This window comes from Mercenaria mercenaria, chromosome 1, assembly GCF_021730395.1.
Source record: "Mercenaria mercenaria strain notata chromosome 1, MADL_Memer_1, whole genome shotgun sequence".
In the NCBI taxonomy this organism is placed as follows: domain Eukaryota; kingdom Metazoa; phylum Mollusca; class Bivalvia; order Venerida; family Veneridae; genus Mercenaria; species Mercenaria mercenaria.
In genome coordinates, this window is record NC_069361.1 from 69,470,556 (window position 1) to 69,489,410 (window position 18,855).

At 34.5% G+C, this 18,855-nt stretch overlaps 2 protein-coding genes across 2 annotated transcripts in view; one reads left to right on the top strand and one right to left on the bottom strand.

Annotated features, from left to right (window-relative positions):
* On the bottom strand, positions 1-14,255 carry LOC123534870 (beclin 1-associated autophagy-related key regulator-like). Its single transcript, XM_045317329.2, has 9 exons — positions 14,029-14,255; positions 11,571-11,633; positions 10,693-10,735; positions 8,445-8,526; positions 7,006-7,240; positions 5,500-5,663; positions 4,593-4,743; positions 2,490-2,660; positions 1-1,564 (listed from the first exon to the last, which is right to left on the bottom strand). The coding sequence occupies exons 1-9, from the start codon at positions 14,220-14,222 to the stop codon at positions 1,276-1,278; spliced, it is 1,392 nt and encodes a 463-aa protein (XP_045173264.2). The 5' UTR covers positions 14,223-14,255; the 3' UTR covers positions 1-1,275.
* LOC123565793 (nuclear exosome regulator NRDE2-like) overlaps positions 14,251-18,855 on the top strand; it is a 26,530-nt gene continuing 21,925 nt past the window's right edge. Inside the window, exon 1 of the mRNA XM_053550211.1 lies at positions 14,251-14,434. Coding sequence (XP_053406186.1) covers positions 14,344-14,434 — 91 coding nt within the window. The 5' untranslated portion in view covers positions 14,251-14,343. The remainder of the gene's footprint in view (positions 14,435-18,855) is intronic.

The following is an 18,855-nucleotide window of genomic DNA, read 5'->3' on the forward strand; positions in this document are numbered from 1 at the left end:
TTGACATCCGAGGAAGTTTTCTTTGTAATGGTTTAGGAGATGCTGTTTTTCAACAGTGTTTCACAAAAGAAACAGTTGTGCAAAATTATCTTAAATGCTGGCAAGCACTTTCTAACATCTAAGTTTCCACTATATACAAATAGGAAAAAGCGACAATTCCCCCTAGTGGCCATGTTTTTGGATGAATATAAACACTTTGAACAATCTTGGTAGAGGGTCATGGATTTGTACAAACAGTTTAGGTAGAGGATAATCTCAGAAACATCCATGCCAAGTTTCATCAACTTAAATTAAATGGTTTTAGAGCAGATGTTATTCACAGAAGCTAATTGAGAGATGATGGACAGTGAGCAGTCACATTATTTCACCTTGAAGATGTTGTGCTTATACAAGTTAAAATGCAGTAAAAGCTTCTAATTGAAGCCAAAAAATTCTGTTAAGCCAATGAAATATAGCCCTTCAAAGCTAAATAATTAATAAATACTTCCCCAAGCAAATTCACTTAACATTTATCCAAATTAATGCAACAGCAGACTGCTCTAAGCAAGACTTTTAAGTCCTTGAATAAAGCACATCAAATTAAACAATGAAAAAGCATTAAATGCTTTACATAAATTTAAAATAGAAAACAAGTCTAAAATGCTTTAAGCTATATAAATGCTGTTGTGATAAGAACCAATTTCATCCAAATGCTATAAAGTACATGTAACAAATGACAAATCTATTTATAGAATAAATATCAAGATGATTGCAATGGATAACATGAGACTTATATATTATATAGTCTGATTCAGGAAAGGTTGTACACATAGCTATAAGTGATAAAAGATACTGATAAACAGGTTGAGCATGCAGGCAGTGCAGACAGTAGAATAGCTGATTTTTACAGATATATGAAATATCATATATTTTATTTTAACACTATTCAAATACCCTTAATGTTTGCTAATATGAACACCATTTTACTATTCTCAGGTTAATGCCATTTTTGAAACAGACTATACCTGTATGTAACACCTGCATGTAAGTAATGCAGAATAAATATAAAGATTTTAAACAGCTAGTTAAAAATGTCATATTAAATATGTACATAAAAACATGTTTTAAAATGAATACAGTACCACATTTATATTAAAAATAACAACAACAACAAACATAGGCACAACTACAAGACAACCTGAAAAATTACTGATTAGTGTCTTTAATCTATAAATATGTCATTCAGTTAACACATTTCTAATTTATAAACATGTTGTCTAAAATACACATATTTTGTCATCTTCTGAATGCGAAGAATGAACTGACGGTGTTATATGCAGAGGAAATCACACCACTGGCAGTGAGCGTTGAGTCTGACATATCTTGCGACATATAGCCTATTTGCATTGATGAGGCTTCCTGCTGAATGGGAACAGGAATACTGTCTGGGCCTGGAACCCGTTCCCATTCTGTACTATCTGGTTCATCATGACTAACCGGAAGGTCATCGTCACTCTCTTCTGATTGGCCATTTGAATCCTCTACCGAGTCCATCATGTCTTGTATAACATCAAATGATCCAACCCTGTTATATTAAAGATATATTTTACATGTAAGCAATGCTTTCAATATATTTATATTAAAAAAAAAATAAATAGAGGATATTACACGAGTGTCTTTTCATATTGAATTTATTAAAGGTGTTGAATAAAATAATGAAATGCGAGGCTTTGCCGAGCATTTTATCAATTTTATTTAACAAATTTAATAAATTCAATGTGGAAAGACACAAGTGTAATATTCTTTTTATCACATGTTAGCCTTTCCTGTCGAAACATCAAAAATTCTACTTTCTTTTACTATATAAACAAGTCAATTTGGCCAATGTCACCTATACTTTAAACGACGTCGATGTTAAAGCCTTATTACACAAGTGTATTATCATTTTTATTTAATGGCTTTACTACACTCGCGCGACGTCAAACATGTGATAACAAAATTTATGTACTACAATTAACCTTGGTTAGTGACACATCTGAAGTAGAACTACCTTTACATAAAAGTAAATATTTTCTTTCAAAGTAGACTATTATTTTCTTAAGTAAATAAAATTCTTGAGAATAAAAATCCCTGAATCAATGTCGTTTGTTTTTCTCTTCATAGGTTGCTCTGTATATTAACACAAAATAGCTGTACAGCCTGTTTCAATTCCTTTCTGAAACAAGTATTAATCAAGGAACACATGTTTGATATTGGCTTTATGGCATTTTTCAACAGGATTTCAGTTCTGTCCGTTAACCTGTCGAATGTTCCTGTATTACATATGAGTACTACCCTGCACTCGGTAAAGAACTGATCCTAACATGTGATTTGAGGCAGAAGATGAATGGCAGAAGACGTTACCTTTTCTGTCAATCTTCATGGTGAAAATGTGATCAAACTCATGACCTACAGGTTGGTCATTATGTTCTCTGCCTTCTGAACTTGAGAAACATGAGAAAAAGATTTACCTTCCTAGCTGCTGATGCCTTAAAAGCAGCAGCACGTTATGCAGGGTGTGTTTTGGTTCTATATTCTCTGTATCCACACCCTGGGAGAAGCACAGGTATAGAACATTCTTGTTGAGCCGGGCTACAGCTGCATTAAATTGTTTCTCTGGCAAGTCTTGTAGACAAAAATCACTGAAAGATTTTATAAAAACATGTAAATTGTTGGTTATATTATGTACTGTTCAAGCTTGACCCTGCTCTACTTTAGAACAAGAGCTCCGCCAAGCGGGGCAATATACGCCCGAAGGGTTATATCAGAGGAGGATGGGAGCAAAATTTAAAGAACTTGACTGTTGAAGCCCAAAGGACAGGAAGAACAAAGGGAAGAAATTTTAAAAAAAAAGTCGACAGAAAAAAATCTAAGTTTACAAAAAAAGTCCTTACCAGGTATAGAAAAGTGGTCTCAGTTTTTCCCTACGGCCAATAATAAAAAGTTACAAAATTAGCTATTTATAGTAACATAAAAGGGAAGAAATTCAATAAAAACATTATTGTAAGTGAACAAAAAAGGGATCTGCTAAAAAAAACAACAAGATCACCGCAATGCAGAGCAATATACACACAAAACAAAGTCATATGACCTTTGACCCCTAAGTGTGACCTTGACCTTGAGGCCATCCGAAAAATATGCTCTGCACGTCGTCTCAATGTGGTGAACATTAGTGCTAAGTGTCTTTGAAATCCTTCAAGGGGTTCAAGAGTTACAGAGCGGACACTAAATTGCTAACAGACGGACACCAGCGTCATAACATAATACGTCCACTTGGGCGTATAAAAATCCATACCCAAATCCAACCTCGACTTTTAAGTATATACTCTTGACTTGTTTTAATATATTCTCGTAAGAAATATTTCACTAAATGATTCCCTAAATGTAAAAATTAGCATATATTCTTAACTTAAAACAAACTTCAACCTAATAAGCTTGTTTATAATCTGGCTTTATACCTTTCAAACTGGCTTAAAGGTGGTCAATTACTTTTGAGTAACATTTTATGACTTTTTTCATTTTTCACAAATTCTTTTAAAGATTTATATAAAGAAAAAAATATCCATTACATAGAGTATGATTTCTATCAATAAGGGTTATGTTTTATTGATTTTATAAAATTTTGTAATTACCCACACCCCCTTTAATATGAAAGTATTTCTTAAGCTGATTATTTCTTTTTGTTTCAATATAAATTGCATCACTTAACAGATACTGAAGTAATTCAAAAAAATGAACTAAAAGGCAAGTTTTGAAACTGTGTGTAGCTTCTGAATTCATTTTTTTTCAAAAAGGAGGTAATAATATTTTTTCAACCTTGCATTTCTAATGAATTTCAGCTAAATAAATAATTAAATGCGAATCTTTTAACAAATATAATACAATAGGTTTTATACTAATATCGTTCTTCTGGCAAAGTACGTTCCTCAAATTTATAATTCAGCTAAAATAAGAAAGTCATATCTTAGAAATTTACAAGGAAAATATATAACATGGATTAACACAAATAATTGTAAAAGACCATAATAATAAAGTTTCAAACAAATCAGTTACTTGACCAAAACCCGATTAACAACCTGTAATTGTAAACCTCTAAAAGCTGAATTCTTATCTGTTTTTTGTTGTTTGTTTGTTTTGGGTTTAATGCCGTTTTTCAACAGTATTTCAGTTATGCAACGACAGGCAGTTAACCTAACCAGTGTTCTGTACCAGTACAAACCTGTTCTCTCTGCAAGTAACTGCCAACTTCTACACATGAATCAGCCGTTGGAGGACGAATGATTTGAGACACAATGTCTTTAACAAATCGTCATGGAGAACATACGCCTCGCCCAGGGCTCGAACTCACGACCCCACGATCCATATATCTGCGCTCTCCCTATTGAGCTTAGCGGGCGGGCTTTGTTCTTTGTTGGGTTTAACATCACCAACACATTTCAGATCTTATGGTGATTTTCTAGCATTTGCTGGTGGAGGAAGACTCTAGGCATCCCTCTTAGCATGATTTCAGGCATGGGCAGGCCCCACAGACATTCAGTAAGACAAGAGAGCTAGCATATATTATCAGTAATTACCTGTAACACTGTCGTTTTGGAAGACTAACATTCAGTATATGGGCAACTACAGACACCAGTTGTGAGGTGTAACACAGTCCAGCAATGATGCTGTTACCTGGGTTACCAGGAGCACACGCCTCTGTACTCCCATCTTCACGAGTACGGGCAACTAGAATAACAAACCAGTAACTTTTATAAAACTTGTATCTTTTATTCACGATTTTAGCTAATCAAATAGTAAAAACCTTTGGAATATGGAACAAAAACTGTTAACGTATTTATTATTATAATAAAAGATTTCAACATTTATGATCATGTCAAAAAAGTTAATACAAGAATACCTCTTATACGTATCAGTATGCATCTATAAGTGCTTGAAATTAGACAATATGCAAGAAAACATATTCTTAGCCTTTTTTCTAATCTACTGATGAACAGTGTTTCAGAATTTCAAAGCTATAAAGCTATATAATAATCGAAAAAAGAGGACCTAAAACAAATTTAGCCTAGGAATTATTTTCCAAGTAATTAAAGGGCCATAATTCTGCCAAAATACCAGTCAGAGTTATGGTTCTTGACATAAATACTTGCCTAAAGTATGATAAACATTTAAGCAAAGTTTCAAAGCTACTGCTTTTTTAATATTTAAGCAAAGTGAACCTAAATGCAACTTTTAACCAAGTAACTTCAATTTTCTAAGTACAAAAAGGTCCACAATTCTGTCAAAATGCATGTCACAGTTACAGTCTTTAACCTACTTACTCACCATTGATATAATATTTAATAAATTTCTAAAGCTTCAAAGCTACAGGTCTTATAGTTTTTGAAAAAAAATGGACCTAAACACGGAGTTAAGCCACAACTTCCTGTTTAACCAACAAGCATATGTATCTTGATATAAACTAACACTATATGAAATAGTTACCCATGAGATTGTATTGAGAGTATTCTCCATGTGAAGGCAATGCAGGTTCAACAATTCTGTACTGACTACTGGAGTAGATCCAACGACCCCTGACATACGCCATATGACTGGCATCATGCAAAGCCTCACGTAAATCATCACTAGCACCCATCGTCATACTGTCACTGGAAAAATAAATACATATGAGCCGTGCCATGGGAAAACTAACATAGTGGGTTTGCGACCAGCATGGATCCAGACCAGCCTGCGCATCCACGCAGTCTGGTCAGGATCCATGCTGGTCGCTTTTAAAGCCTACTGCAATTAGAGAAACCGAAAATTAGCGGATGCGCAGGCTGGTCTGGATCCATGCTGGTCGCAAAGCCACTATGTTGGTTTTCCCATGGCACGGCTCATATAATTAAATGTAAAATATGTACCAGTACTTTATGACTGATTTGAAGCGGATGCAATTTTCCATATGTTAAAAGCATTTCACTAATTTCTAGAATTTCAAAGTGGAATTTAGTAACCTTTTAGTATCATTTTCCCTGCGTTTTGTGTGAGTTGCATAACCCACAGGTTAAATTCCTTTTTCAAAACCATTGCAAATAACAATTATCAATATGATCCTTTTTTTTATTGATGGGTTTTATGTCACACTGACACAATTATAGGTAAAATGGTGACTTTCCAGCTTTCATGGAGGTGGAAAACCCCAGGTGGTCCTTCGATCATTATTTCATCATAGGCAGACACCTGGGTAGAACCGCCGACCTTCTGTATGCCAGAAGAATTCTATGCCCCGAGTGAGGCTCAAACCCACATCGGTGAGAAGCAAGTGATTTAAAGTCAGTGACCTTTACAAGTCGGCCACAGTGGCCCCTTTATCAAAATCTAAACCACTGAACTTGTTCTCTTTTGAACTTGCAGAGCAGTTATTTTCTTGTATATATGATTGTAGAATTTAATTTGTCTTTGAGATTATGTTGCATAATATTTACAGAGAAAAACCTGCTCAAATAACAGAAAAACTCCTTATCATTAACTTTGAAATAGTGGTGGATGACCCTGCACAAATAGTGGTGGAATATCCTGCATTAATAGCAGTGGATGTCCTTGGACTAATAGTGGTGACTGATCCCAAACCAATATAGGTGAAATATCCTGCACAAATAGTGGTGGATCCATGTCCTTGCATCAATAGTGGTGGCTGACCCTGCACAAAATGACAATCATGTCCACAGAAGAATCCAACTGACATCCCCTTAAAAAGGGTGGTCAGTAATGATTAGCCAACTTGCACCAGAAAGAATACATTTTTTTTGTCATTTGTTTTCCTCTACTTTTCTGGCAATACATGGGTCTTTTTTCTGGCAATACATGGGTCTTTTTATCTGGGTCTTTTTTCTGGCAATACATGGGTCTTTGAACATAAATATCCAGAGACATCATACACAAATATTTACCAAACCAATGCTTTTAAATATACTCAGTAATAATATGAGAATTGGCTATTTATCTTACCCTTTATTTTTCACCTCTGACACAGGAAATATATATGTAATGAGATCATTTATGTGCTTTTGCCTGAGTTCCATCAATTCCCCATGCCGAGCATCTAGCTTCTCTTTCTTCTTTTCAATTGTATCTGCAACTTTCTCTATATATTCAACAATTAGCCTCTTCTTCTCTTTATGCTTCTTCCCCTTTGCATAGCGCATTTGGTTTTCTTTCCGAATTCTTTCAAAGGCATACTTTTCTAAAAGAGAAGAAACCAAAAAGTTTTTTAAGTTTAGTATTCCGATATTTTCTTGGAGGTAGAGATACTTTGTTAACGAACTGCATACATTCCAGTAGTATAAACGTACTGTCACATTAGATAGTTTGCTTGACCAAAATTTTGCATAATGTAAAATCAGTCTTATAATGTAATTAAATCTAAGTTTCATGGTACTCAGAATTAAATCTGCTAAATAAATGAAAACATGAAATTACTGAAATTAATATCACAATAAAAAATCTGGTTTTGTAATTTGCATTTACAAGTAATAAACTACATGCTTTCAATTAAATGTGCAGCCAAGGAATTTATCTATGACACTACTTTTTTTAGCTTAGAAGGATGATTATGCTACAAGGCTTTTGGTAACTGATAGAATATGTCCAAAGCATTCATGTTTCTTTCACATGAAAAAAATTCTCTTGTTTGCTTGCTTCTGTTGGGTTTAACCCTGCTGAATATCTATAATGAACTTGTCCATTTTTCAATTTGGATAGTACCATCAACTGTTAAAAGGGGTACTTACCAAAAAGATATTGACTGAATAGCAAACAGTGCAGATCTTGATCAGACTGCATGGATGTGCAGGCTGATCATGATCTGCACTGGTTGAAAAGGCAGAATCAATTGTGTACAACATGTTAAGGGTTAACACCATTCCATTTATAACCTAACCAAGTTTCAAGTTTATTTAATATGTTTGGCCCATATGGGCATCAACATTTACAATTTCCACAAAAACATGAAACCAGTGATACTGGACTGCTTATTAATGTTAACCTGTTCTCTGTAAGTAATTGACACCTCTATACCAATAAGAGTAGATTTACAATTGAATTTAAATTTAACATAACCAGTCAATCATCAAGAAGAATAGTAACCTTTAGCAGGCTGGCAGCAAGTGATTCTGCCTTTGTGGCCAGTGCAGATCATGATCAGTCTGCACATCTGTGCAGTCTGATCATCATCTGCACTGTTCGCCATTCAGTCAGTTTTAACAGTTTAAAAGTTACTACATGTCTAAATTGAAAGATAGACAAGTTCATTGAAGAAATTTAGCAAGGTAAGGGTTAAAGAGTGGAAGAATGTCGATTAATTTTTGGTTAACTAACCACACTTACAGAACTAAAATACTGGTGTAAATTGGCATAAAATCTGTGCCAAATGTATAAGAACTATTTACCTTTCTCTTTCATATCCTTGGTTGCTGCCAATGACAGTTTCAGCAGTTCAATGTTACGTTTACACTGATCTATAGTTGCTCTCTGAAAAAAAATGATATACTATATAACAATTTCCCTAATGTTACAACTTGAAAAAATCTTGTAAAATTAGCCAAAACCTATTTTCTTTAAACTTTAACAATTGCTGAAGTCACACACCATAACAACAACTTAATGCTTAATATTTATATCATCCAAACAAAAAATCTTGTAAAATTAGCCAAAACCTATTTTCTTTAAACTTTAACAATTGCTGAAGTCACACACCATAACAACATTTTAATGCTTAATATTTATATTTATCATTTTAACAAAATTAACCAAAACAGAAGCCCAATAAATCCAAAAATTTCTTTTTAACATCTTATTTTTTTTTTGACAGTGCCTAGGTAGCCGGTTCCGGCTACCTAGACCTTTAGTCTACGTAGCCGGTTCCGGCTACCTAGACTAAAGGTCTAGGTAGCCGGTTCTATATATACATATCATATATGAACATGTAAGTAAAGGTAGCCGGCTTTAATAAACTGTATCTATAAAGGATTATAAGGATCATTACATTAGTTAAATAATTATGCATATTTTATTATGTATTAATTTATTTTTTAATTATGTATTTACGCACTCATCATATCGGCGAACATTTTGTTATGTTAGAATGTACTCGATACATATTCGAGATACAGTGATTCATTCCTAAAAGAAAAGAAAACAAACAGTTTAAAAAAAGGCAAAACAAAGAGCATCATCGTATATTAAATGATGCGACTCTACTGAACATAACGGCGTTTAATCATTTGGTGTGCCTTTTTTAAGTGAAAATTTAATCAATTAACTAATTACTTACTAATTTCTTCTCCGTTTTGTCTACAATTCAATGATCTTTATTCGTTCTAATTGTTTGAACATATGAGCTCTTTATTCTAAGGTAGCGTGATAAACATGATAAATGTGAAATGTAAAATTACATGCACATATATGATCAAAAGACCTAATTCTAAAGGATCGCCGACAATCATCGATCAAAACGTGTTTTTTTTTTTCAATTTATAACAAACTACAAAAATTCATTTTAATTATAAACATGCCATTTAAACACGCTGATGACAATAACGATACTTTGATCATTTGTTGATAACATAACAAAATATCGGCTGATATGATACGAGTGCAAAATAAACAGGTAAATCACAAATAGTAAATAATAAGTCACAAAAATGTAATTAATCTAACTAATAAATTAATGATCCTTTATAACAAAATTTATTAAAGCCTTGACTTACGTGTAAATATATGATATGTATGTATATAGAGCCGGCTACCTAGACCTTTAGTCTAGGTAGCCGGAACCGGCTACGTAGACCTTTGGTCTAGGTAGCCGGAACCGGCTACCTAGCCACTGCCTTTTTTTTTTAAATGCCTTTTTCTTCAATTATTCCCTGTTGCCTTTGATCACCTGAGGAAAAGTCGTTTATGGTGACACTTTTGCAAAAACAAATTCTTTTGCAAATCTTACATCAGCTCTAGTCCTTTATAGTCACTATTTCCTTGTAAGGAACATAGTAAATATGTGGTGTATCAGACATTGTAACAGGCCTGTGCTTGGCCTAGATATGGACAACCAGTCTCAAAATTTATTTTAATTAGGATTTGACTGGTTATTTGTAATTGACCAATGATAAACAAGCATTCTGTGACTGGTCTCCAAATCCAATTTTAGAACCCTGAAACTTGAGATTTTGTACACTTGATTTCATTATAAACCTTTGAATGAAAATTAATAAACCTGCTACTAAAACTAAACATCAAGACTGCAAAGCAGTACTAGTATGTAGGGAAAAAAATATGCCACCTTTTAATTACTCTCACCTGTAAGACAGTATACTAAGACTAGTCTTAATTATTTTTCCATTATTGTTTCTGTTGGGGTTTGATGGTGGTGGAAGACCCCAGGTGCCCCTCCATAAATTATTTCATAATGGGGGGCACCATAGTAGAACCAATGACCTTCCATAAGCCAGCTGGATGGCTTCCTCACATGAAGAATTTGATGTCCCGAGTGAGACTTGAACCCACATCGGTGAAGGGTAAGTAATTTGAAGTCAGCAACCTTAACCACTCGGCCATGGAGGCTTCCAGTTTTAATTATCTATTTCAAACTCAAAACACTAAGAATATCAGCACTGATATACCAGTTGTTGGAAAACATACCTTCTCATCTTGCCTTTGTAGCCAAGCTGTCTCTTTTTTGAACCTACAGAATATATGTAAATTTATTTTTTTTAATGCAGTTAACAAAAATACAATATTTCATCAGTATATAAGATGATTAAATAATGACAAAAGAAAACTGAAAACTTGTCAGTGAAATAAAACAGTGGCAGAAAACAGAACATTCAGAACAAAATGGGGATTTGTTAATCTGATCAGATTCTGAGAAACAATTCCAGTTTACTCTGCTGAAATAAGTTCAAGCATCTGGCATCCATGACAAAAAACTCTCACAAGTAAAGTCGAAAATGTTCAAAGGTCAGCTGCCAGGTATGTCATGTATGACTGCAGTTACACCAGTAGTGTTACCCAAATGTTGAAGACCTTAGAATGGAATACACTCCAATACAGAAGGTCATACAACTCATTAGTAATGTTTTACAAAATAAGGGCCCAGACAGTTGCAGTCGACCAATCTCATCTTGTCCCAACTAGAAACTTGAATTACTTAATCCCTATGTCTCACACTCAGTACTTTTCTAACTCCTACTTCCCAAGGACCATCAGACTCTGGAACTCCCTACCAACCTATGCCAAATTTTTTTATCTAGCCTCAGTCTCAGTATCTTTAGAGAGAGGCTGGCGGTGGTCAATATGTAACTGCATTGCTTCTGTCCTATTTTATCTGTAGCATACTGTCTTTTTAGCTTTTGTTCTCTTAACATAAATTGTAACATATCATTTCTTTAACAACTATTTCTCTGACTGCGCTACCCAGTGATAAGTGGAAATCGACGGTTAGGTGAAAGATGTAGATCTATGTTGATGAAAGAAGAGGAACATCTTGACACATTACTTAAAAACCTTTAAGTATATACCTTTCTAACACATGATCTCTTTCTCTCTTGGTCCTGTCCCATTTTCTGTGCAACGATTCATAACTGTAAAACAGATTTATTAAATGGAACTCACAATTCAAGCAGATATATGATAATTTTAACAGGCTAGTATTACAACAAGAGCTGTCCATAAGACAGCCAAGCTTGACTATTCCAAATATTGTCCCAGAAGCAGGAAAATATTACCCAGAAAGGTTAAATATTAAAAGAGTTTTAAGTTCAAAAGGGGGCATAATTTGACCAAAATGCATATCAGTTATGGGACTTGCTGCTATCAACTAGTTTTATAACCCCAATGGCACATGTGAAGTTTTAATTCAATATCAGCATTAGTTTTGGAGATAGAAACTTGCATGTAAAACTTTAACCAGAATTTTCAAAGTCCAAAAGGGGGCATAATTTGACCAAAATACATGCCAGAGTTATGGGACTTGACCCAGTGAGGTTGGTAATTGATCTAGAAAAAAAAAGTTTCAAATCTATATGCCTTTTAGTAATTGCTATATGTACTTGCAGGCAAAACTTTAACCAGGATTTTCTTAGTCCAAAAAGGGGAATAATTTGCTCAAAATACATGTAAGAGTTATGGGACTTGATCCAGTGAGGTTACATGTAGTAATTGATCTAGAAAAAGAAAAAAATAAGTTTCAAATCTATATGCCTTTTAGTAAAAGGTGTATGTACTTGCATGCAAAACTTTAACAAGAATTTGCTAAGTCCAAAAGGGGGCATAATTCGGCCAAAATGAAGGTCAGAGTTATGGGACTTGCTGCTATCAACTAGTTTTATAACCACAAAGACACATGTGAAGTTTCAAATCAATATCTGCATTAGTTTTGGAGATAGTAACTTGCATGTAAAACTTTAACCAAAATTTTCTAAGTCTAAAAGGGGGCATAATTTTCCCAAAATACATGTCAGAGTTATGGGACTTGACCCAGTGAGGTTGGTAATTGATCTAGAAAAAGAAAAAATAAGTTTAAAATCTATATGCCTTTAATTGATGGCTTATGTACTTGCATGCAAAAACTTAACCAAGATGTGACGCCGACGCCAGGGTGAGTAGAATAGCTAGACTATTCTTCGAATAGTCGAGCTAAAAAGGAAAACATTAAATATAATTATATATATTATATTGAAAGATTCTGAAAATATATATGATATACATGGAAACAATAGCAATGCCCTTCGGCCGTCTTTTTCATTCATGTTCTTAGCATAAAACAGATCTATATATAGACAATAGAGCTACAATTATGGTTTCAGTCAAATGGCAGCATGTCAATACATGCGATCTGTTAGTTAGATGGAATAGAAGTTAAGACTAACTTTATTAAGTATAATTTAACCCTACTATATACTATAGTACTAGTTGGACTTGGATGACCGCCTTGTTGAAGGCTTGGATGACAGACACTACAAAAAGATTTGTACGCCCTTGAAAAGTGGGAACAGGACTGGTCAATGGAATTCAATCCAGACAAGTGTGAGGTGCTGAGAATTACTCGCAAACGAAACCCTGTCATGTTTCCTTACACCCTGCATGACAAGGAACTGAAATCTACCGATACCGCTAAATACTTGTTAGGTGTTACACTAACTAAAGACTTAAACTGGTCTGAACATATTAATACTATTTCCTCTAAAGCAAACAACTCTCTTAAATTCATCAAAAAAAATGTTCAGACAACAAACAAAAAGGTCAAAGAGAAAGCCTATAACACCTATGCCCGTCCACAACTCGAGTATTGCTCATCCATCTGGCACCCCTGGCAAAAGTCCCTCTCATACAAAGTCGAAAAAGTGCAAAGATCAGCTGCACGGTTTATCTTTAACGACTATAACTATACAAGCAGTGTAACCCAGATGATTAACACCCTAAACTGGCAAACTTTAGAACAACGGCGCATACAATCTTCTCTCATCTATTTTTACAAAATCCGAACAAATCATGTATGCGTCGACCATAACCATCTAACTCCGACCAGAAACCTGAACTACCTAATTCCACAGTCCCGTACTCAATACCACATGAATTCCTTCTTCCCCCGTACAATCAGACTATGGAATGGCCTTCCCCAATATGTACAGTCCAGCCCCAGCCTCAACATATTTGCTGAGCGGCTGGCCACTGTACATCTGCAGTAACTTCCTTCACTATGTTTTTTTAACTTAGCACCTGTAGTAATTTTTATTCTTTGCACCTAATGAGTTTTCTCATTTTTAACACTGCCCAGACAAGCGCCTTCCAGTCATAATCGTTAATGATTGTTGGAAGTATCATGTAGATGTAGATGTAGACAGCAAGAGGTCACACCGGCTTACAGCGGCTTTGCAGTTACGGTCATCTTAGTATTTATCATTAAAGCTGAAAGTAAATCCTATATTTTGAGAAATTGAAACTTTTTTGCTTTTCTTTTGTCACAATCTGACTCACCTATCTGGGTAAGTTGCATTTGAATGAATAAACTTTCCATTTGCCACACATTTTGTACAATGAAATGGCCTTTTAGACTCAGAACATAGGGGACATCGTTCAAAGGCAACTTGAAGGCCCTCTTTACTTTCGATTAGAGTATCTAAGTTAAATTCTAAAGGTGCTGTATTGTCTGAACAGCTGATTTCTTCCATAACACAAAAATTACGTCATGTACATATTTGTTTACTTCCGCTTTCGAATTCATTCACCGATAGGTGGCGCCAATTTCCCTGGTTCCATGCGATGCGAAATGCTGCATTGTAGACGTTTGGAATGATGACAAGTCAAAAGAAAACTACTGTGTCCCGTCCATCCTTATTTCCTTCTGCAAACAGTACTTCTTCTGACACAGCATCTTTTCAAAGTGAGAACAGAATATTTTTTTAAAGGTTACCTGTTTTCGCGACCTGTATATCAAATTGTGACAAATTCAGGTCGATGATAGTATCTTTATAGATTTTTCAGGGCTCATATTTTGCACTCGCTAAATGCGTGTGTTGATGCACAGAGCTGATGTCACGAAATATCAACACGTGCCATGAATATTCTATGCCGAACTGACCGGAAAAATAGAAAGAATATACTCTACTGGTCACTTTTTAAGGTACTTCCGCCATCTTGAATTTAGAGTGACCTTCATTTGAAGTGTGAAAATATAGTGAACAAAAGCTTTCAAATGCAGCTGTTCCAGAATACAAAAACAGCTCAGTTTGCAAGACCTGAACTAAAAGTAGCTGTATAAAAAGTAAAACTAGAATTTGGAAATAAACAAAGAAGATATTTTACCTGTATTTTTCCAAATTTTTGGTTAGATTTATAAATCCTTTCAAAATACTTTATTAAAAATTCATGAATGGCAAAAGTTAGTTCAAAGTTTCAATTAGTGCATAGGAGAATTGTCTTAATGAATAGAACTAAACTTATTACAAAATCTGTTTTCAAACTTGACCACCTCATGTATTAAAACGAAAATAAATCTGTACATATTGCTATTTTCAGCATACATAAAAGTAGTGCAATGTGCGGACAATGATTTTTGTACGTATGGTGTACCAAACTGCCTAAAATTGTAAGACAAGTCTCAGACTTAATGTAAACAAGATTTGGCAACGATCCAAAATTCTTTTCAAGGATTGTGCAAGTATAAGTCAAGTCAAATGGTTTATCGCGGCCAGAAATTTGTACAAACCGGACAGAAGTTACGAAATTGTCATTTATGCAGGAAAGAAGCGTTTACCATAATGTCCAGTACTGGACAGGTATAGTGACATACGTTTAAGATATCATGCTTTATGTTTATGCAGGTAAACTTGTGTTTGGTTAAATTTCAACAGAGCACAATTGTCTGAACAGTGTACAAACTCATTACTGTTTTTTCAGGCAAGGATGGAAAAAAAGTGGTAGACAATGAAAGCAGTAACATTTTTATTAAAAAAAAATAAACAATGAGACAAACATTTCCAACATCTTTGGACGGTTCAAAAATCCCATGTTAAACATACGATAAAACCCGAAACGCGTGAAATGTTCCGAATGTAAATCGGGTGAAGTAGGCGCTCTATGTATAGAGTTAGATTATGCGTCTTGATACTGTACCAGAGGGGTCGGTCAATTGTGGGTTATTGATTACACTGGGCGAGTCTACTTACTTATTACTTGAGGATGAAAAAAACGTGTTTTTTAAATGTTGCTCTTAAACAAGGGTGGCGGTTGAACTACAAAAAGTACAACAACAGTTAATTCACAACAAATCGTACGGTATGTTTTATAATCAGTAGAAGCTAGTCGTATTTACGCTTATGAGACCTGTTTTACCCACAAGTAAAGAATTCACAGGTCCATCATGAAATATTTTCCCCAGCGCGCATATACTTGACCTATTCAATATGATCGCGGCCTCCGGCCGCGATCTAAAAGTTTAATTTATTATAGTGGAATTTATGTACTTACGCGCTGCTTATCTCACGTAAAATTTGGTGGAAATGGAATTTTGGGCACTTCCTGCGGTAACTACCGAAATTAAATAACGTAACTTTCTCACTCATACGTGATTGTATATTCTAGCATAAAACTGTTGTTCTTGTCACGTTTTGGGGGTGTTTTACCAGACAGGAGAGAAAACGTGTGTTAACAGAGAGATTCTCGCGCTCACGTGCTGTTATAACACCTTTTTATATATGTGCGTTCCATGGCAGAGCGTAAACGTATTACGGCCCCAAAACGGATAATTCAAATGGAATGACGTCAAGTTGAAAAAACAACTCTGATACTCCCGCGCATTTCATGGAAATTTAATGATGTTGAGGGATAATGTATTCATTTGTTGTTGTTTTATTTTTCGCGTTTTATGCTAGAATAGCGTTAGCGCATGTTATTTTTGTTTTATAACATCTTCAGAATCCCTCGGGATTCTGTAGACGTTATAACACGAAAAAAACATGCGTTATCCCTACATTTATAAATTATAAAAACAATCGAAATATTTGCTTTATCACGATATATGCAAATATTTTTAAACAATCTTGAAACATTAGGCCACAGTATTTCCGCATACTGGTCCGGGACAAGTTCGATGTGTATAGTGATTCCTTATTAGATGTTTCATGCGTCGTAAACTAACCAATTTTGATCTATCGACTTTTTAAACAATATGAGAATAATGCAGCATGTTTTTGAAGAGAATAAATCGCAGAACAAAATGTACAGCCAAATATGTTAGGAGGTAATACAATTTGTATACAGTTGTAGATAACTACGAAACATTTTACAAAATGCAACCAGTTGAACTTCTCACGCGAAAATGTGATGATTAAAATCAGCAATACAGGTGTCTCAAAAGTAACTTTTCTGCATCTTGGTTCTTCGTTAAACAATGATATTTTTTCACATTTTCATAGATTTAAACTGATAATAAATGTGCATTGAAATTCCGGCATAGAAATGGACACTGACTTTACATTACTGCGGTGTTGACAGCAGAAACAGCGGTCCAGTACTAAGACCGTCTACGAAACCAAGGATAACGAGTTCTTTATCTGATAATTACGAACATTGGAATCAGTGTTCAGTATACACCTGAAAATGATAGACTTGCTATTTGCCGAGTGCACACTTGTTTTCTATCGTCGTTAATATAAAGTAGACTAGTAAAATCGTACACATGCATAATCTCATAAACACTTCTTTAATGTATGTTCACTGAAATGAACAAATAACTGACTCAACTGAGACACCATACTTTAAAGTAAATTCAGTTTATTCACCACGAGGCTCAAAATGCACGGGAGTCTCGTGATAATACATGCCTTTAATTTCACATGGTTGAAGTGTAAACAAATAGTTAAATTTGCTTCGTTTTATTTCTCACGGAAAAGATCGGACGGCTTTTTATATTGGAATAATTATAGAGCATCTATGCATTTAAAGTTGAAAGTTGATTGTTTTCTACAGGACGTAAAACTGAAACAAGTAAGCACTTTTACTTTTTCAGCAATGTTCCTCAGGTGAACTTTGACATTGTTTACGAAGAGAAATCAGTTTTGTGTCATCTTGAAATGCGTTGTTCGGCTGAAACGTATAGTTCCCGGAAAAGATCTAAAATTGTTTATTTTGGGGATTTTTGTTTTATTTATACATTCAACACAATGTGTAATATTTCCAGTTTTTGAAAATGATTGAAATTCAACTTTATTTTAGAAAAAGTTTCGATCTTTCAGTAATATTTTGTCAGCGGATGCTTACAAATTTTAAGTGAAACGGCTTTCTTGTCCAAGGGAGGTGTGTAAAGCGAAAAACTATCATTACACATTGCGTTTATTCTTTAAATGTGAAGGATCGGTAACAGATTAAGGAGATCGGACAGTGAAAAACTATACTAAATGGATATCTCTAACCATGAATAAGGAGACATACATATTTCAGTAAGAAAATCTCAGGTAAAAGAACAATCATATATTTTATTCCTTGAAATAAACATGGCGGCGAAATATTTTAGAAAAACTGTGCACGTGTTTTGCGCATTAGAATGTTTAACGACATTTTCTTGAAAAAGTAACGCTCGTGTGCACTATTTTGGCATTTCTTTGATTTGAAAATAAATGTTTTATAGCAATTTAGGTTGCATACGATACCGAAATTTTGCACCAAAAATGTCCACACATTTTCTTCCAAAGCACTGTGGAGATAGGGTTCAGCGTAGCTTTCATGCTCGCAAGTTTACCTACAGATATATCTTTTCAATTTTTATCATATATTTTTTGTGTCCTTGCATTTCGAAAGCAGTTTCGAGGGTTCTGATTTTTCACATGGATTTCTAATTTCAATTTGCGGAAATACCTTAAACCTTTTCACAATATCTCCGGTAATTTTTATAACCTACACTTGAAATTTCAACTGAATAAAGTGATCTAATCTGTCTAGCCAGCTGACAACAGATATGCTTCTCTATGGCAAATAGAAAAAAAGCACAAAGGGCATCAGTGTCTGGTGACAGGGGAAGGTACCGTAGATACCCATGTATAATGCGCACCCGTGTATAATGCGCACCCCCGATTTTGGCCCAAAATCCTGGGAAAAAATATTTTTGGTCAATTTTGAGGTGGATGGAAAACGAAAGTAGAGTTTACATTGACACCGGTAATAAATCTTATTTCCGCGGCGGAGAGCAGCATCGGTCTCGCGGTACTATCGAATTTTGTTTTCTCGAAAATAAAACCAGTAAAATATTGTTTTGTTGTTTTACCTTTTTAATTAACTATTTTGAATTAATAAACAGCAGCTGATTTA